This window comes from Diplotaxodon limnothrissa, linkage group LG19 (assembly GCF_057381915.1).
Source record: "Diplotaxodon limnothrissa isolate DT_005_m linkage group LG19, D_limnothrissa_male_GT1.1, whole genome shotgun sequence".
Classification (NCBI taxonomy): domain Eukaryota; kingdom Metazoa; phylum Chordata; class Actinopteri; order Cichliformes; family Cichlidae; genus Diplotaxodon; species Diplotaxodon limnothrissa.
In genome coordinates, this window is record NC_140614.1 from 5,234,355 (window position 1) to 5,254,941 (window position 20,587).

The 20,587-nt window shown below is 39.9% G+C and overlaps 2 protein-coding genes across 2 annotated transcripts; both read left to right on the forward strand.

Annotated features, from left to right (window-relative positions):
- The first annotated feature begins 312 nt into the window (after window positions 1-312).
- On the forward strand, window positions 313-7,166 carry eapp (e2f-associated phosphoprotein). The gene is made up of 6 exons (XM_085342811.1): window positions 313-476; window positions 1,205-1,383; window positions 3,274-3,405; window positions 4,024-4,138; window positions 4,260-4,388; window positions 5,832-7,166. Exons 1-6 carry the CDS (start codon window positions 397-399, stop codon window positions 6,118-6,120), a joined length of 924 nt encoding a protein of 307 aa, XP_085198937.1. The 5' UTR covers window positions 313-396; the 3' UTR covers window positions 6,121-7,166.
- A 656-nt stretch (window positions 7,167-7,822) lies between these two features.
- On the forward strand, window positions 7,823-11,986 carry sptssa (serine palmitoyltransferase, small subunit A). Its single transcript, XM_085343291.1, has 2 exons — window positions 7,823-8,029; window positions 10,200-11,986. Exons 1-2 carry the CDS (start codon window positions 7,927-7,929, stop codon window positions 10,301-10,303), a joined length of 207 nt encoding a protein of 68 aa, XP_085199417.1. The 5' UTR covers window positions 7,823-7,926; the 3' UTR covers window positions 10,304-11,986.
- Window positions 11,987-20,587: the final 8,601 nt, after the last annotated feature.

Genomic DNA, 20,587 nt, shown 5'->3' on the forward strand with positions numbered 1-20,587 from the left:
TTGGCATTAGACCAGTGGAAATTTGTGCTTTTGTCTGATGAGTCCAAATTTGAGATGCGTCTTTGTGCGACGCAGAAAAGGTGAACGGATGGTCTCTACAAGCATGGAGGAGGAGGTGTGATAGTGTGGAGGTGCTTTGCTGGTGACACTGTTGGGGATATATACAACTTTATAACATAAAGCAGTTTTTTTTTCATCCTTTTGTTATATTCCTCCTTAAGCGCCTGTCCCACACTCCAGCCCAGTTGAGGGCGGTAATAGACTTTAGTATACGCTTACCAACCCTTATTAAACACAAACGAAGAAGAAGCGGAAGCGGAAGAAGCAATTTGGCGTGTTGTAGCTAACTTATCAGCACCTCATGCTATTGTAATTAACGCTCCTCTAACATTTAACATGAATAAGCTAGGTCAAGCACAAGACTTTGAGTCATATGAGATCGAAGAGCCGAGCGACGAAGAGCGGGCCGCCAGCAGGTGCGAGGATAACACGGGTGTTTATTTTTAGGGGCCAGCGCAGCTTTGGCTTTGGGAGGCTAAAGTGCAGTTAGCTAGCTGGGAGCTAACATGTAAACAAACTAGAATAGCAGGGAGACTGCGCTGAGCCCCTCTTTACGGTGAATTTATTTTAACGTGACATGGATGTTACTGCTTAATTATGTTTATAGAAAGGCGGCAGATTTTTACAAGTCTAAATGTTGCAGGAAAGCGGGAGAGAAGAAAATAAAATACACGAGTGTAGATGCTTATTATTGCCCTAATTAGCCAAGAATATTCTGGATTTAATATTATGGCGCTAAATTGGAGAAAATTAAGCAAGACGTCATAATTATTAATAGTTATAAGTGATGTCTTGCGATGTCTTGATGTGTCCAAAACTTCAAAAGAACTTGTCTACCTGAAGATCTGAAGTTTATTCATTATTAAAGCAGCAAATATGTATGTACCGATGGATGCAGTGAGTACAGGCAACTTATTTTGGTTTTGAGTTAAGCTTAAAGCGACAGTTTCGACGTGGATTCTTGGTTTTCAAATTAAGTGCTTAATTATTTGGTCTTTTAAATACTATACGATACCACCAGATGATATAATGTTACGTGTGCAGAATAACATATGAATGGTTACTTCAATTTCTTAATCTTCTGGGTTTGGGAGTCTGTGGGTTTTTTTGGGGTTTTTTCCTGAAAACTTTTTCTCTGTTTCAGTTCGGAGGATGAGCTGGACGTGCTCCTGAACGGGACTCCGGACCAGAAAAAGAAGCTGATCAGAGAGTATCTAACTGGGGAGAGCGAGTCATCCAGCGAGGATGATTTTGAAAAAGAGATGGAGGCAGAGCTCAGCTCCACCATCAAGACCATGCAGGGAACCTGGGGACCAGCAGCAGGTAACACCCAGCTGCTAGTATTTGTATTTTCTTAGTGATATGTCTGGATTTACTTTTCTATTAACTGATTAGATGGCAGCTATAGCCAAAAGCTGTGTGCAAAGCTTCATCTTAGCTAATTCAGTGTTTGTGATGTTGTCGTTTTGAGCATTTTTAATGAAAATATCTTACAAATAATCAGCTGTGTGGTTCATTTATTTGCTGAGTAAAACTTAGCACTCCATCATCTTGTCCAATTATGGCCACTTCTGGCTCCAAAACAACCGGCGTTGCTACTGTTGTTAAGCTGGGCAGATACTGTGCGTTTTTTTTTTTGTTTGTTTGTTTTTCAGTCACGTTATTCAGCTTCTGCTCAAACTGCACGATTGACTCGCAGGGGTTAGAAGTTCGCAGGTCACGATGCTCACATTATACGCCCCAATGCTCTGATGCGACTTCAGTGCTCACACTGTGCGTCCATAACATGAAGGGCGTGCAGATCTCTGATGATCTGTCCTGGACTGCAAATACCACAGTGGTGGTAAAAAAGGGCCAGCAGCGTCTCCATTTTTTGAGAGTGCTCAGGAGGAACAACCTGGAGGAGAGGCTGCTGGTGACATTCTATAGAGCCACCATAGAGAGCATCCTAACGTACAGCATAACAACATGGTATGCAGGGTGCTCAGTTGCAGACAGGAAAGTACTGCAGAGGGTCATCAGCGCAGCCCAGAAGATCACTGGCTGCTCTCTGCCCAGCCTGGAGGCCATTGCAAACTCTCGGTACCTCAGCAGAGCTGGCAATATCATTAAGGACCACTCTCACCCCAGTAATCAACTGTTTGAACTATTACCATCAGGCTGACGGTACAGGTCACATAAAACCAGGACAAACAGATTCAGGGATAGCTTCTTTCCCAGAGCTATCACCGTAGTAAAAAGGCACAAAACAATTGAACCTGCTTAACTATACCATACTTACCACTGTCACTATATTATGCTGCTATTCATACTATCATTATATGAATGTTGCTATTCTGTATATATCGTACTTATTATTGTTTGAGTACTTCGGTTGTTTTATTGTACTTTTTATATTTTATATTTATTATTGCATTTTGCACCAAGGGAGTGGTACTCCAATTTCGTTGTACCTTGTACAATGACAATAAAGGCTATTCATTATAACGGAAAATCTGTCGCTCGCTCTCCCTCTCTGTCTTTCACTCACACAGACACGCACACTGCCACCATCAACTTTGCTAAATTGCTAATGAAAAACATTGATCAGGCAGCTGTGATTGAGCAGCAATGTCCATCCAATTATTTTCACGGTTGTTGTGGTCATGATAATTTTGTTAGGCCACATGGGAAAGGCTCAGATGAGCTTGCCAAAGTTCTACAAGTTGTGCTTCCATCGCTTGTGTCGTGTGCCCCGTTTTTTCACTTTCATTTCTGTGTTTGCGCGTGCGCAGTGTGAGAGGCTGCTGTGACACCCTCACGACGGCCGACAGGATTTCAAGCAGGTTTGGTTTTCTTACGACCGAGCGATTGATGATCGGGAGCTGGTCGTGAGGTGTTAATCGCTTCTCGATACCCTACGTATACTACACGATGCACGAAACACGATGAAGGCGAAATTCGGGCCGATCCCCAAAACAGTCGCACGACTGAAAAATCGGCTCAAAATGAGCCACAAATCGCACAGTGTAAGCCCAGCATTAATTTCTGACTCACTAAATAATGTGCTGCAGCGTATGTTTAAGCACAAAACAAGTATTATGTTGTGTCACTAGTGGTATAGGAGGAAGCCAAGTTTAATCCCAAGGTTAACTAACTTATCCTGCTGTGTCTGACAGACCGTCTCTGTAAATACAGTTTGTGCTTAGCATTTGTGTGTTTGTTCTCTGGTAGAGACCTCAAAACGACCAGGAGGAGGAGGAGCAGAAGGGGAAGGAAGTGCTGTTGGTGGTCCTGGACTTTCTAACCCACAGATGTATGATGAGGTTTATTTTGACTCGGACTCAGAGGAGGACGGCACACCGAGTAAGAGAACTGGTTTTCCTGCTGTGGTTACTAACAGTCATTAAGATGTCATTGTCTTACTTCTCGCTATCACCTTTTCTATCCCTTTGAAGAAGTTAGGCTCCATAAATGCTAAAGAGGTAAGTATTATTTCTCAGTTGCAGTGAATAGATAGAAAATAAACTGTAGGAAACTGAACAGAAGAAAAAAGGAGAGAAGTAACAATTTAACATAAACCAGTGACACACTCCAGGGCCTGATCGACCCTGGCAGGGCCTCCTTGGATGAGGGTGTCTAGTGATAATGGCCGAAACACCTGATGAATCCAAGGTCCACTACTGATGATGTGTCCCAAATTTAAAATGATAATCTAGATCGATCTCTAATCCCTAAACCTAACCAAGGAAGGAAAATGGCAGATTAGCCTGGGTAAAAGACCGAAAGTTGAGGCACACAACGATGTGTGCTGCTGGCAAAGTTTCTAGGCTGCCTTTTCCTCATAACAGCCATCCTTCGAGAGTCTCTTCATCTAAAGCAATGCATTATCAGGGACTGTAACATCCAGTCCTTTTAACTGAATCATGATGACAGAATACATGTACAACCTGCCACTAACAGTATTTAAAATTTCTTCTGTAGGCAGCTCAACAAGCCAGAGGCGGAGACAGCGGACCATTCCGACCAATGACGAGCTGCTGTACGACCCCGACGAGGACGACAGAGACCAGGCCTGGGTTGACGCCAGGAGGAGAGAGTAACACAGATTCTCTTACAATTTCTAAAACACATGCCACCAGATGTTTTTGCTTCTTTTTTTTTTCTTTTTTTTAAATTTCCCTCCAGAGACTCATTCCACCTCTTACCTTCCTGTGTAGGTACAGCAGAAGAAAACGACCTGCTGCAGCTTTTCACTCAAAGCTTCGCCACCCTCAAGCTTTGCCTCACAGCGACGCTGTGCTTAACTGTCCCGCCTGCATGACGACGCTCTGCCTGGACTGTCAGAGGTGAGGCTCCACAGCAGGTTTCAAAACAGTGCAGATCCCTATCTTTACCCAGCAGCAGATTAAGGTGTCAGCCTAATGTTAACTGAGATCACAGAGCTGCTCGCCTCTACAGAAGTTTGACATCCACAAAATCTGACTGATGATGGAGTAGTGTTACATATACCATCTCTGATAGTGGCCAAGTTTCTTTTTTACTACACTAAAACGTGCTTCATGTCCTACACAGTGGAGTTTCAGTCCAGCAGAGGGAAAATTGCTAGAACGTAATAATACTGACATTTTAAGAAAAGTCTTTGAAAAGTGTTTGTATTAATCCTTGTTTATGCACAGCGTGCCAAAGTATCACATGCAATATATTTTAGGAGAGCTCAGGTCACTTGTTGTGATTGAGAACAACATCATGTTGTATTCAATATGCTCACCGTGTGCCCCAAAGCACGGCAGTGTGCACTGAAAATAACCTTGCATCAGTTCGCACACACTGCTGTTTTGATTTATCTTCCACCTGTGGTGCAACTCTTGATTTTGTAACCTGGAGCGTTCCACTGCAGCTGTCGCAGCTGGGTTGAACACAAGTGTACGATTGTGTCAGGTTTTCATCACCATTTTAATGATATTCCAGGACAGAAGCTCAGAGACATACACATATACAGAGGGAGATTTTGAAACATTTTGAAAACTTGAGACTTTGGGGTTTTGACTTCTTCTCCTCATATATTAGTGCTGATGTTGGCGGTATTCTTTGAGTGGCGACACCCATCATTCAGGCAAATAATGCATTGACTTCCTTTATGCCCTAATGGGCATAAATAGAAGTGACTGCGTGATAAGCTTGCTGCAGCGTGTGAAGCGACCAAAGCAGAGGGTGTACTGGAGCCTTATGACTTTAATTTGGTGATTTAACTTATCCAGAATGTCCTTGCTGAGGGCACAGATAACAGGAGCTGAGGGCCGTTTAGCCATATACTTCAAACAACTGGAAACCTTTTCGCAAAGCTAGGACTCGCCCCCTGCTGCCCCCCTGCTGGCCATTACAAAGAATGCAGGTTAATCCACTTCCACTTAAGCTTTACTTCACTGACACCAAAGCTACACCCATGTTTTCATATATGCACAGGACTAGTTCCCATGTTTGACAAGCTGGAGTGATTAAATATGTGATGAAAATATGAATAAAAACTGACTAAGGAGAGCCAATGGGCCATTGCCCAACTCCCATTACATGTCTCTGATTAGCCTGGTTGATTAGGGATCATAGTATCACAGTCAAAGCTGTTTTGACAACACAAGGCATGTGAGTCACTTCATACTCTACATCAGTTTTTTGTTGTTTGTTTGTTTTTTAAAGAAAGATTTGAAGTGATTGTAAGAGAAACGTTCATTAGTTTGTAGAGATTTTGTCATTTTAAAATGTAACGACACATCACTCTTGTGTCCGTTCAGGCACGAGAAGTACCGCACGCAGTATCGAGCAATGTTTGTGATGAACTGCACAGTCAAGAGAGAGGAGGTGCTGCGTTACAAAAACCAGCAGGAGAAGAACCGGAGGAACAGGAAGAGGAGGAGGGGACAGCAGACAGAGACGCCTGCGGATGAGACTCCAGCAGCGATGGGGATGGATGCTGATGAGGTGTACCACCCGGTGCAGTGCTCTGAGTGCTCCACTGAGGTGGCCGTGTTCGATAAAGATGAGGTTTACCACTTCTTCAACATCCTGGCCAGCCACTGCTGACAAGGACTGAACGAGGTCTGAGCTGGACTTTGTCTCTAACTTCACACCTCGTGGCTCAGATCTTTGTCTTTATATCCAAAATGCTCACCAAAGCAAAGCTAAAGGGGAGTGAACGCTGGACGTGTGCTCATCACTTTAAGTTAACGCTGTTATTGTTCTGTATTTGCAGGATGTGTAAATGTCCATCTTCTTTTTTCTTTTTCTGCAAATAAGATCATGGCGCCAGTGATAACTTGTCAGTGTTGTGTTTACAGGAGTTACAACAGTTTTGACAGCTTTTTTTGCTTCAGCGTCACGGCTGAGATGGCAAATCAGTCTGTGATCAGTCGCCTGATCATGTTTGTCATACACATTTTGAACACATTGTTCAACAGGTAACAAAAATGAAATCCTTTTCAGCATTAGAAAAAATGTACCACCTCATGTCTGTAAAACTTTAAGTGCTGCGCCTGAACACAACCTTTTGCCGTTGACTCCGGTGTTCTTGTGTCTTGTAATTTGGAGAGCAAAAATGTTGGGAGTAGAAAATTTAAATCGGTCACACAAATCTGATTTATTAAGGTACAGGTCAGCATAATGCAGCTCTCCTCTGGTTGAATCCTATACTTCACCTCCTCCCACTTGATTACACAAATTCCTCATCAATTTCTGACAGGACAGTTTGCCCCTATATTAAAACATATTGATTTTCCTTTAGCTTCCCCTCATTAATCTGAATTACAATGCTGTTTATATTAACAAGAGCATCATCAAACCTGTGCCTTGTTTTATTTGATTTTTTGTTATTTTATTAGCAGAATACTTCGACACTCATAGTGTCTGCTTGTTTTCGACCAATTTGCACCGCTGTAGTTTGAATGCTGGTCATTATTGTGCATTGTTAGTAGAGCAGCCACAGAACTTTCTACGACTATCAGTGTATTTTTGCAATTTTGCCATCATGCTAATGTGGCCTGTGTAATTGGCCATAAATAATATAGACTAAATCACACTGACACTGAAAAACTTCTAAAAGTTTTACATTTGCTGCTGTTTTTATTTTTTAAAATGCAAAAAAATACAGTTTTCTGAAACTTTTGAAAGGCTACATCATTTTTCCTTGACAAATAATCTCGCCTGAGACGGGTAATTTTCAGCATATGCATGCTGCCACAGTTATGGCTTCGGTAAGTAAATGTTCTGATGTCTATCAGAATTGTAGGAATAGAGACAGTGCTTTGTCTGCCTCACTTGTACACAGTTGGTATGATCATAATATAGTTTCCTGACATTTAATTGGTAGTTAACTGATTTCATAAATATCTGTACTTCTTAAGGAAATGTGTTTCAAACTGGGGAGTATAGCATTTTGTTGGGGAATCTATTCAGCCATGGAATGATCCACATTTAGTGCTTTAGTGAGTGTTTGGGCCAGTAGAGTGCTTTGGTTTGGGGGGTGACTCAAAATCTGTTTTAAAGAACCAAGATATTTGATGCTTAATGGAAAGAAAATACACTAAGATGGGCACTCGGTTAAGGCAAAGCAAGATAAACAAGCAAATAAAAATAGAGCTGCTGTTCTGAAACATAGAGTATAAATCCAACTTTGATGTGGTGTTGAAAGTTACTTTTGACTCTTATTTTGAAATTAGGAAGGTGGAACACCCTGGTCTGCGTCACAATCATACGGTTGAACGCGGAGTTGTGATTTGCCGGAAACCAGCGCCTCGCGATTAAACCTTACGTGAGCACAAAACACCTCACCACGAAACATAAAGAGGATAAGAGCCGCGAGGAAGGAGCAAAGTTGATTTTAAAAGTTGGACCATGGCACTTGGAGAGTGTTGGAAGCAGTTATCCTGGTTTTACTACCAGTATCTTCTGGTGACAGCCTTGTACATGCTGGAGCCCTGGGAGAGGACGGTGTTCAGTATCCTTTTTCCGTATTGAAGTGGCTTCTGAAGGGATGTACTACCGAGCTAATTTGCTACCTTTAGCCGAACGCTAGCCTGACTGGCCTAGATCTTTCACTGATAGCGCTAACTTTGGGTAAAAGTAAACATAGCTTCAGTTGTTTGTATAAACCATTTACAGCATTTTAACACATGAGCGGTGATTTATGGCAAATGCGGCATATAGACCGAGTCGGCCCTTGTTATCGTTGAAAGCTAAAGAGTTCACAGCTTAGTCAATTCTGAATTGAACACTCATCCGCCACATTGTAGAGACTGCTCTAAATGTTATTCTACAAGTTATGTGTTTTAATCTGTAATTGGTTTGTGTATAAACGGATGAAAACTGGAGCGATGTGTGCGTAAACCGCTTCCTAGTTCATAACCTAGTTGACATAAAGAAACGTGTTTGTAGTGACAGACTTGAGTAAAGCGTCAAATTCCTTTCATTGATACATTAAAGAATGTTTCACACTTTGTTGTCGTGCTGTGTACTTTGCCTTTCAAGTCCAGCGTGTGTGCGGTTAGTTTACTCTTTGGGCGGCATCAAAGCTAAGCTAGCTTCAGCTACTGTAAGAGAGTCGGTCAGGTGATTGTCGCGTGAAGTACATACACGTTACGTATGACCTTTATTTTAATTTTATGCTTTTAAAAAAACGCAAACAATGTTAACTGAACGAAGTTAATAATTAGAGTGTACCCCTTGTTGATGGTTTTATGACTGTACTTTGATCTGTGGCAGTGCAGGAAGTCATCAGTATCACGTTCTGTGCATGATGGCGTCACTGTCGGGGTGTATCTCGTCTCCCTCCGAGGGTCAGGTGTGTTACTGTGTCTTCCTGATCGTTATCGGCCTGCATCTCATCAAATAACTTGACGCAGTCGCTCAGGGATCACACTGGTTATTTTATTGTTGATCTACAGGAAGCAGATTATGGCTACGATGAACTTAACTTCCAGTGGCTGATGAGACTTTTGTAGGTTTTGTAAGTATTTAAGGGTTTGGGTTTTTTCCTGTTTCTTTTCCTATCGGGAATAGCAAGTGAATGAGCGTTAGAAAATGTCAGTGACTGACAAAATTTCTTGGTTGACAAATCTGTTAGGAAATATCTGGTCACTTGATAGAAGGTGTACAGCTCTGTAGAGAGCTGTGACCTCCAAGGTTATTTTCATTGCAAAACATCCTGTCACAAGTTTAAAATCTGTTTTGTACAACATTTACAGCTAAATGGAGCAAAAATAAACACTGAAGTTCCTCCACCTAAAGTTTCCTGGTACTGTAAATGATCTTTTTGAGTCATAAGTTAAAAATGTAAGATGATAAAAAGCAGCAGTTTCTGTCCTTGAAGAACCAGGAGCTTTCAGATGTGTGTGTGATGCGGTTGCTAATTTTCTTGTAAGCACAGTAATTTTGTCAGGCAAGACAACAGTGTCACATATTCCCACTGGAAGATGCTGCCTGTGGAAAGCAGCAAGTATAAGAGCTGCAGAGCCTTCTGCAACTTGCCTTTTTGTGTAGTGGTGATCTTATATGATAGCTATCAGCAAGGACATTCAACAATGAAAATGTCTATTGGACCATGCTTTGAGCAAAATGATGGCAACAGTCTGCTTTCCTGTTTACATTAGCAAGGTAATTATAAAGTGTGTAAACATGCTTTACGCTCAATAGTGTGATTTTGAGAGCATTATTGTGGCTATCTCTGTACATAGTTTTAAAGTTATTTCAAATATTTTTTCCTCCCTGCTTTCTGGAATGTAAATCCTGCCGAACGAGTTTGAAATTCTTTCCAGTTGCTAGAAGATTTACCACTAAAGTTTGACTTGCCTTACTGAAATTATGAGACTTTGTGTCTACACTTTAGCCACAGCTGTTATATAAGCCAGTTAACATTTTGCAGGGCTTGTATTGATATCTTTTCTATTCACAAACCAGGAAAAGAGGTCACTGACTGTTTGGTGGCCAAACATTTGCATGCAGGTGTAACTGGCTGCCAGCCTGTATCCATTAGCAGGCAGTGTTTGTTGGATGTAAATCACATTACCAGCTACTGATTGTTGAAGGCACATCAGTTAGAGTTTGTTTGTGGTTCCCTGCAGTAAAACTTGAATGTCTTCAGAAATTCCTCCTTAACGTCTCTCCTTCAGACTCCCTGCTGATCTCTGTGGCTGGTATGGCCATATACACCGGCTATGTGTTCATGCCACAGCACATCATGGCCATCTTGCACTACTTTGAAGTCATCCAGTGATCCAGGGATCCGGATCGTCGTGTATGTCTGTGGCTTCCTGTCAGTCCATCTGCCTACTCCCCATTCACCTGTCTTTCTGCTGTCCTCTGGGGTTCTGCAGCGGAAATTTTCTCCTTTCCAAGACTGATCCAGTATCAACGGTCAAGTATCTGGCTGGGAGGGTCATGCCAGATACTTTGTTGGACACTGTAGGCAAAGAAACAGTCCTCACGACTGTTTCTTTGCTACTGACGTTCAGATTGTGAGCAGTGCTGGGCTTGGAGGCAAAGCCTTGAAAAGGGGTGTGCTTGGTGTTGATTCACATTAGGTTGTTCTTTGTGCTGTGCTTTTTCTTCTTCTTTTTTTCCCCCTCTCTCTTCTGGATCAATTATGCCTTAATGTGTGTACGTTAAGAGGACTATTTTGTTAATTTCATTGATACACTAAAACAGTTGTTGTCTTAGTTACATTCAGAGATGGGACACACTGGACGATGAACAGAATACATAGAATAAAAAATACACCATTTTTTGAGCAGGACTGGATCCGGAGGGCACCTGATTCTCAATCCAGGCTGTCAAGTTGTTGCTCTTAGGAACTGATAAACTCTTTTCCACCGTAACTATTTCCCATCACTTTTATGCTATGGTTTGTACATACGGGCACTGTAAACTGTTGATCGTGTGCATCATCAGACGGTTCAGTCAAAAGGTTAATCCTTTTACAATATAAAGGTCAAAGGCATGACTTAAACTGCTGAGTAACTTTCAGTGACTTCCTCTCAAATCAAATGCACTTGCAGTCAGTTAAATGAGTGATTTATTCTCCACGTTGGAGGCGCACATCTGTAAAAAATGCTTTTGTTTCTACTTCCACCACTACAATAAGGACCTTCATCCTTATCCCATTAGTCCAAGCTGGGTCAGAATGTGAGTGTGATGAAGCAGTCTGGGCATTTTAGAGAATCTTGGTCTAAAACACCCGCCCATTTTAAAGGATTTGTTGCCCACCTGAAGGTCTTGAGTGGACATGAGTTGACTCAATTTGCCGTCTTCCAAATGTGGTTAGTCCCCATAAATTATTTCAATATTCTTCAGTTGTCTCTTTTCCCTTCCACACACATTGTCATTTTTAAGTGGCACTGTAATCACTTAAAATTCCAGGGATCAAATAAATAGTCATGACAGTGTGAACTTGCTGCAACAAAGCTGGGTTTGACACATCCTCCTTTTTTTTTTAACTTTACACTCCAGCCCTTATTGCTGTAAGCCAAATTAACACGGTCTGATTTTGGGCACAGCAGTTCTGCCTGCACTAAGTACTACTGCAGAATACACCTCCAAACTACTGAATGAAGTTTCATTGTCATGAGAATGGTGCAAGTATTAATTTGTTGATGCAGAAAATGTAGAGATGTTGTTAAGCTTGATTTTAATCTGCTGCCAAGTCTAATTTAGACCAATGGAACTGCAGCGACTAGAGCACACCAAGAACAACTATACAGTCAATATTAGTAAATTCACTTTGATCTACTGAGAAACTACAGCGATTTCTTCCCTTTATGAGGCTGTGAGATGGTAACGTGTGGTTTTATGTGCTTGTACATATGCATTGCTCTGAAAAGCCAGCATTGTCCCCTTTTATGCTTGAGAGTGCTCAATTATCCAAAGTTAATGTTACTGTGGTCGTCATTAAGAGTTTCTTCAGCACAGAAATGTTAGCGAAAATACATTTTAATGTGAAAATATTTTGTGTATTTGTACTGCCAATGTTACTCCTGTAAGAATTACGATCCCCTTTCCTTGCAAAATGATGTATTTTTCTCAATTATGTATATATAACCTTAAATACATATTTGTAAAGTTTTATAGTCAAATATATTAGTAAATGGAATTAATCATTTGTTTTTGTGAGCTATTTCTTCTTCTACATGACTGAACTCATTAAAGGGATGTTAAACTAACGTTGTTCCAATTGGTCTCAATCCTTCCTGTGCACTTGTCAGTGTAGGCCACTAGATGGCAGGGTTTCTATGGTTTTTCTTTTTCTCTTGCTCCTGCAATCCAAACAAGAATGAACGCAGGTGCGTTGTTATCAGTGAATGTAACTTATTGTAAACAGTCCATTCAAGACTTTCGTCAATAAAAAAAAGACAGCCTTAAAGTGGATCTTGTGGATTTCATCATCAAAGTTTTGTAAACATGTTTATGAGTATTTACATAAACTGAAGGTCTTGATGCATGCTCAATCATCCCCAACCTTATAAACCGTGCATTTGCACATTAATTATTAATTAATTATCAAGAAACTGACCTCACAGCCCATTATTCATTCAGTGAGCTAGTTTCAGTCATTGCACAAAGGTACTGTTTATAAGATTGGGGAAACCTGCAGTCAGCTGAGACTGAAGTCACTTGGATGAGTGATAAAACATTTCTCCTACTGAAAGCGCCAAATCCAGATGAACAGAATCAACCTTCTGGGAGTTACATAAACTGAAGTACAAATTTAAGGTAAGATTACCGCACCTGAGTATTATTATTCTTTGTTTAAAAGTTTTTTACTATGATTTTTTTGATGACCATTGGCCTGATTGTTAATGAGTCAACTGCCCCATGGGCTATAGAGTTACTTTTTAAAGTAAATTTGTAATATAAAATACTAAATAATTTATGGTTCATTTAAAAGACCCCCCAAAAAAGAAAGAACTTATAAAAGCTGAAATTTTGCTTCTTTTTTGGTCTTGAATTACAGCAAATCTGAAGTTTCACCATTTTTGACAAATACTCATCACTACTATGAGGTCTTGTCTGATAAATTATGATTTCCGTTGTGTAAAGTTGATTAAAATAGACATTAAAACAGGCTACTTTGTAACTGGTAACCAACCAACATATTCAACTAAAGGTTTTAAGTGGGTGTGCACAAGCTAACAGATGATTATATCCATTGTTTCCAGTGTATGTTTGGGACATACTTGTGTTTAAAAGTCTCTGCATGCATGTGTAGCAGTTAAAGAACAACCCTGTCCACAGTTATTACATTTTTAGCCATCATAGTAAAATTTTGCACAAATGAACAAAAGTATTTTTTTTCATTTACTTATGCAATAAAAAAAATTATAAAAAGTATTTACAATGTCAATAATTGTAGCTTTATACAGCAGCAAATATTAAAGGTTTAAAAGAGCTGTATGTAGATTTTTAAAACTTGTAATTAATATCATGGGGGGAGGGGGGTCATCTGATTGCTGGGGCTTTCTCTGTGTTTTATATAAATGTAAAATAAATATAAAATATAAAACAGCTTGAGGGGATTGTTGTTGTGGTGAAAGTGAAATGGAATTTAAATGTAATTCTAATTATGTTTCAATTCAGTATTTTTTCCCCACAATTTCCCCTTTTTAATGGTAAGTTAGCCAAAATGTGTTAATTTTACTGTCATTCATTTGACAAACACAAGCACCAGGACTCTGTTATAGAGAAGTTTGTGAGGGAAGCCGTTGAGAGCACACTCAGCCAGGTGAATCATCACGGCCTCATTTTTGGATACTTCTGTTACTTCAGTATAACTGTAAATTTTGACTTCACTAGATTTTGGATAAGTGGAAGAATACTTTTCCCCCATGCTGAGTCCGTTTCTGTTCTTCTCTCTTCATTTGTTTTTGTTTGGGTTTTTTTTTGTTCTGTTTTTTAGTAAACTAACTGACACTAAATTGAATTGGAAGCAGTAAAAAATAATTGACTGACAGAGATGTAATGTAGCGAATACCACTGTGGAATTTCTATTCTCCAGACTCCAGGGCCCGTATCCCTAAAGATTCTGAGAATCCTCTCAGAGAGCTCCTAACTTAACCTAAAAATTCCTTGCCAGGAGTTTTAGCTTAGAAGTGATTCCAGAACATTTTCAGTGAACTCTGAGCAAGGAATGGATGAAAAATCCTATCTTAGTGAGGAGGTGTGGTTGACCCCGTTACTAGGTATGAGTCATCATTTCAAAAGCCGTGATTGGTTGATCCTACAAGTTTGATGGAAATGAGCTTTTGGTGATAATGAGAAAGGATGTACCCTCAAATCAATAAACATAATTATACACTAATCTTATGCTGACTGTAATTGTAAATAATATTTCACATTCAAGAAAATATCTGGAAAATGAATAGTAAGCTGTAGGGGTTATAGCCTAACATTAGAATCTAAAATATGTGAAAACTTAAACTCATTACACCCTGTTCAAATAATGATTTGTGTCTTATTTGCTCATATTAATATCCTAGCTGACATATTTTGTACTTTCACTCCCATATGGACCCTGTTGAAAACAAGATGGCCTATCTCAAGGGGCTGTCCTTAATGAAGTAGAAATCACAACGTTACAAGTCCAGTGTGGTCTTAACGAGGGTAACACGGCTCAGCTTTTAGCAATGTCTGTGATTGCAGACCCAAGTCATCACTGCTGCATTGTTGCATTTTCCCGGATGCCAAATACCTCAGGGTTGTGATTACTTTCGTCTCCGGTGTAATAGTGTTGTGGCGTCGAGTTGGTGAAGTAATTGCATCTCTAAGGAGATCCACCACAAACATGATTCCTGCACGATCCAATCTGTAGCATCTCAATAATTCCCTGTCATCCAGTGTTTGCAGGACATCTCTCCTGCCTCTTCTGTTGGCCATTTTGTGCAGCTGCTTAGGGGAACTCCTAAGCCACTAAAAGTCCTCTTCCCTGCTCTTAGCAGATCTCGCCTTAGGAGCCCTTTTAAGCGTTAGGAATCTTGAGGAATAGCTTTTATATTAACTGGGATTGTCGTGTCACTTTTAGGGGAAATTCTAAGAAAACGTCATGACTCTGAGAATTTTCTTAGAATTTGGCTGCTAGGAGCCACTTTTTGCACAAAGATTCTTTAGGGATACGGGCCCAGGTCTCTTTTATCCTCACTGCATCTTGTCTCCTCAATGGCAAATAACTGTCCTTGGACTTTCTATCACTATTATTGTCATTATTATTTTAAAGTATTCTTCTGTTTACTTTTATCCTGCTGCTAAATTAATTTCCCCTTGTGGGACAATAAAGAAATTGAATTGAATTGAACAAATTAATGAGCTTTTCATCTTTCCAGCTCCCAGCCTGCTGTTGGTTTTTTACCAATACATTGTTCACCTTCACCTTTGTCATTCCCATCTCTTTGTTTAGCTACTGGAGGATGTCCATCATCTGACTGCTTCATTTAGCTCGCTTGGCTTGCTGGTTTTCTCTTTATTTCAATTCAAGTCAAGTCAGCTGGCTTTATCGTCATTTTAACCATCTGCAGTGGTACAGTACAAAGTGAAAGGAAACAGTGTTGATCCAAGACCATGGTGCTACATAGACAATCAACACAGGACTACATAAAGTGCAACATTCCAAATAAAACTGCAAGTAACAGTACAACACCAGACAGAACAGAACGATACAAACACAAGGTTATTTAACTCAAACCCAACTTTGATGCTTGTTGCGTAGTGCAAGGATGCCAAACTCATTTTACATGGCAGGCCATATACAGCTCACTTTGATCTTATGTGGGCCGGACCTGTGAAACCTGTCGGTATAAAGAAACTTAACTACACATTTAATCACTAAGATTTCCTAATATAAGACAAAGAAGCACAATTTCAACAGTACGTCTGTTTTTCTACATCATAAAGAAATACTGCTGTAGTAAATGAAATAAATCTGTCGGCACAACTGGGCTTAAATTGTAAGAAGTAAATGTGTAAAATAACAAAAATCTATCATTTTGATACACTTTGGTGTATTGTGAATGGCCATGGCGGAGGTTGAGCTGTAAAACTTGCAAGAATAGTTTCAAAATGTATGTTGAGACACATGTGTGCGCTTTGCGGAAATTATGGTACAACATGTTGTGTCTTGGAACACACTTAATATTAATGTTGTCTACAGTCAAGACAGTTTAATTCATGCTTTCCACGACACATTTAACATTCGTGTCTAATATACTGTTAATATGCACCACTCTGGACTTCTGCTGTGACATGGGGACTTCATGTACAGTCACACCTACAACCACCACAACTATGCATGTGCTGTTGCTTAATGTAAACCCGTCAGCATACATCAGCTAGCATTTTATGGCTATACCAGCTTTTCTGTAAGAAAAGCCAAAAGGACAGAAATTCTGTTTTGTTTGTTTGTACATATTATAGCTACAGACACAAAAAGTAAAAACTTTTTTCGGCTTTTCTACCATTGTCTCCTATTCATAGAAGGTACCATCTGTTGCCCCCTTCCTGAATGGCAGCCAATTTCTAATAGAAAGTATAGGAGCTCTGCTAATCTACAGAAATTCCTATCAGTCAGTCGCAACTGGAGAAGCCTTGTGGATAAAGGTTGTGAAACTCCTTCAGTCACTCCTTTGTGGATTAAACTGCATATTTTCTGCATATATCTGAATCTAATCCTGTCAGACAGTACAATGTTGTAGGATTTGTTATGAAGCATCATAATGTAATGGCTTGCAGTAGACTGTCAGGCGTTATTTTAGCCTTGCCCTGTAACCAGGAACTTGTATAAACCTCAGTAAAAAAAAGAAAAAGCCTGTCATGTCCCATGACATTCTAACCTCAGTTTCAGAAGCCTCCAGGAAAAACAGATGAATTAGAGTGGATTTTTGTGGTCTTGAAAATCATCACAAATTGATATCTCCTGATTATCAGCCATCAGGAGCTTCAGTCGAAATCTCCTCTGTGTCGCTGCCAGGCTTCAAAAACACTCTCAAATTACAACATGTACGCACTCTGCCAAGGAATCATTCCTTCCTTTGCTCTCTGGCTGCAGATCAGAAAGGAAACAGAGGTCTGGTTACTGGTTAACTCAGACGATGAAGCTATTCTCACGTACGCACAAGAGGGTGCTCACTGGAGTTTGAACCGCCGTTATATGAAACACAAAAACAATCTGATTTGCCCACAAATATACCTTTATTGTCTCTTATATGTCATCAGATGTTAACTTTTAAAGGCTACACCTACTTTAATTTGCTTTGTGTTTTAGTGCTCTTAATAGATGTTCATTTTTATGCTAAATAATGAACAAGAAGCAACACAGTGCTTTTTTTCCCCCCACACGTGCAAACCTAAACAAAGCTTGACTGTGTTGTACGCCCTTTTTGAGCCCTGAATGGTCAAATCTTCCAATTATAAAGAGTATACTTTGCTTAACCAAGAATAATGGCACTAACCTGATGATGGTGATGGTTGTGGCAGTTTAAACTCTTAGAGTGATTTGTTGTGTTTAGTTGTAGTTGCAAAAGGATTTCCAGTCCTATAGAAGTCTAAGGAAAACCAGCATGTCTCTGTTGACCTCTGTACAAACCTTACTGACTTATAGTCACTGTCAATCATTCTTGGGCCAAAAGGGGCATCATCCATTGGGTAGTGACTTGTGATTGGAAAAGCTGTTAGCCAATGAGCATGCAGTCACACAGTAAGACCTTCTTGTCACATCCAGTTTTTGCAACCAAGATGGCGGAAACACTTCAAAGCAGGACTTCAGAAATAATGTGGTGACATTACAGTATCTCTGTCCATCTTTTATACTGTCTGTGGTTGTTGGCAACACTTTCTTCTTTGTAGTTGTGTGATTAAATGGCGGTGGTCTAAACAATTTCTTTATATACTGCCATCTTCAGAGGTAGGAACATATTATATTCTACTAGGGGGATTATTCATTTCAAGAAGATCAATTATTAGTTAGTTTTTTTTCCAATATAAAAACCATTTGAAACATTTCTCTGGCTCTCTTCCATGGTGTGTCTTTTGTCCTGTCTCCAGCCCCTCACCCCAAATGGCACACGGCAGATGGCTGCCCCTCCCTGAGCTTGATGCTACAAGAGTTTTCTTCCTGTTAAGAGGGAGTTTTTTCTTTTCACTGTTGCCAAGTGCTTGCTCATAAGGGGTCATTTGATTGTTGGGATTTTCTCTGTACTATGGTAGGGTCTTTGCCTTACAGTATAAAGCATCCTGAGGCGAGTATTGTTGTCATTTGGTGCAATATAAATAAAACTGAATTTAAGCTCATTTAAGATACCAGCAGGCAAGGCTGATTTATCAGTTTGGATATAGGTTCAAATAAATTTTGCGTAAAACCCAAACTAGGTGCTAAAAGAACCTTTACATGTTTATTAGACCTAACGGAAGCCCTTTCACAATACAGTTTAAATAAAAAATATAAAAATGCATAAAAACATTCGTGTGTTTTGTGGAAACTGTTGGAGAGCAAATAACATATTGTGCTGAATAGAATTTGTAGTTCTTTTTTCAAAGACATTATGTTGGTGATATGTTCTCTCACCCCAACCGGTCGCAGCAGATGGCCGCCCCTCCCTGAGCCTGGTTCTGCTGGAGGTTTCTTCCTGTTGAAAGGGAGTTTTTCCTTCCCACTGTCGCCAAAGTGCTTGCTCATAGGGGGTCATATGATTGTTGGGTTTTTCTCTGTACCTATGAAGCGCCTTGAGGCGACTTTTGTTGTGATTTGGCGCTATATAAATAAAATTGAATTGAATTGAATGTTGATGATGTTAAATTATATTAAAACGTTTACGCCCTCTCTACTGACACTATAAGTTGCAGGGCCATCATCCAAGCTGATTACATGTAATGGAAACAAGCTGAACTTACCAAAATGACATTCCCCTTCAGGTGACCTTTGACCCTCTGCTCTCAAGAGTCACTGTTATTTCTGACTTTTGTGTTTGTCTGAAGAGAGAAAAAAATATTTACACTACAACCAGTTTGCAGCAAACACTGACTCATAGGGGGTGTGGTCATTAATGGGCGTCACTGTGCTGATTAAGGGCAAGCCTTTGGTAGAGCTGGCACAGCTTCTTTAACACCGTCCCTGTTTCATCTGGCAACAGGAAGCTGACTGCTGTGTGGAGAATCACGTATGCAGACATTCCTCAGAAATGGAGCTCCGGGGAGCGAGCAGCGACAGCGAGGCACGACGTGACACGTCTGCACCCTCTGATTCCTTATTAAGTACTTGGTTATCAGATACACGGGTTATTTTCTTCAACCTTGAATCCACCCTGCAGGGTCACTGAGTGTCTGCTGTAGAGCGCTGCCAACACAACATAGTGATACTGAAAGACTTTTAATGCTATTGATATTTATAGTCAGCTAATAATATTTAAAACAAATAAAAATGTTTGAAATAGAAGCAACTAAAATAACTCAAAGGGGCAGTCTAGTCCAATTGTTTTTAGTATTGCCAGCAGTCTGTTTTATTTAGAAAGTATTTCAACTTTTGTATAACAGGCACCTCACTTTCTTTACTAGCAGCCCATTACAAAAACATATGTTTGTTATCATTTCTTTCACTGAATCAGCACGAAAAGTCCCAATAATACAGTTTTAAAGGCATAAAATAGTATTTTTGTACTATGAGGTACAATAAGGTGATTCCCAAAGAGTTATTGGCTGAAATCTTATCTATAGCTCAGCATGGTGTGCCATGTGTCCTTAAAAAAACAGAGGAAACTGGACAAGTGAAAGACTGTGGCAGCCCTTAAAACTATGAACAGTATCTTCAAGTCATGTCACTAAGAAATTAGAAAAAAATCCAGCACAGACCTGACACAAAAATGGACAGATTCATCATTTTTCCTTGAGTTGATCCATCTACTGTTTACTGAAGCCAAGCGAGACATACAACAGTGAGAGTCTAAAGCCATCTGTAAAACACGGTAGAGGCTCTGTCATTGCATGGGGCTGCAATTCAGCCAGTGGTATTTGAGATCAAAACTGATGGAACTATGAACACAGAAGTGCTAAATGAATGTGTATGTGATTGGGCAAGTGCTTTGAGTGGTCAATTTAGTATAAAGATGCTCCATAAAAAACAGTCAGTTTGCAATTTAGTGTCAGATTTTGATTTATCAAGCAATAACATCTGTATTTGTTACTGTATTTGTTGCTGTCACTTATGTCTTTTTTCAACATGAAAAAAGCAACAAATACAGTTGCCAATGCATCTATCTGGATAAAAGCAAATACACAGTAGTGTTGGGCAAGTTACTTTGAAAAAGTAATTAATTATAGTTACTAGTTACTTCTTCAAAAAAGTAACTGAGTTAGTAACTGAGTTACAAGATTCTAAAAGTAATTAATTGAAAAGTAACTATTGTGTTACTTTGCGACCCAATGAGGTCAACCTCATATGTCTGAATTTACAGTTATGTTTTCATTTTGACATACTGTATTAACACAATTGATCTAAAATCAGACAAAAAACATAATATCTGAGTAG

Excerpts from the sequence above, each read along its gene's own strand:
- eapp (XM_085342811.1), top strand. The coding sequence starts at position 397 with ATGAATAAGCTAGGTCAAGCACAAGACTTTGAGTCATATGAGATCGAA. Across the intron at positions 3,406-4,023 it reads AGAGGAGGACGGCACACCGA|GCAGCTCAACAAGCCAGAGG; the intron begins GTAAGAGAACTG and ends TTTCTTCTGTAG. Across the intron at positions 4,389-5,831 it reads CTCTGCCTGGACTGTCAGAG|GCACGAGAAGTACCGCACGC; the intron begins GTGAGGCTCCAC and ends GTGTCCGTTCAG.
- sptssa (XM_085343291.1), top strand. The coding sequence starts at position 7,927 with ATGGCACTTGGAGAGTGTTGGAAGCAGTTATCCTGGTTTTACTACCAG. Across the intron at positions 8,030-10,199 it reads CTGGGAGAGGACGGTGTTCA|ACTCCCTGCTGATCTCTGTG; the intron begins GTATCCTTTTTC and ends TCTCTCCTTCAG.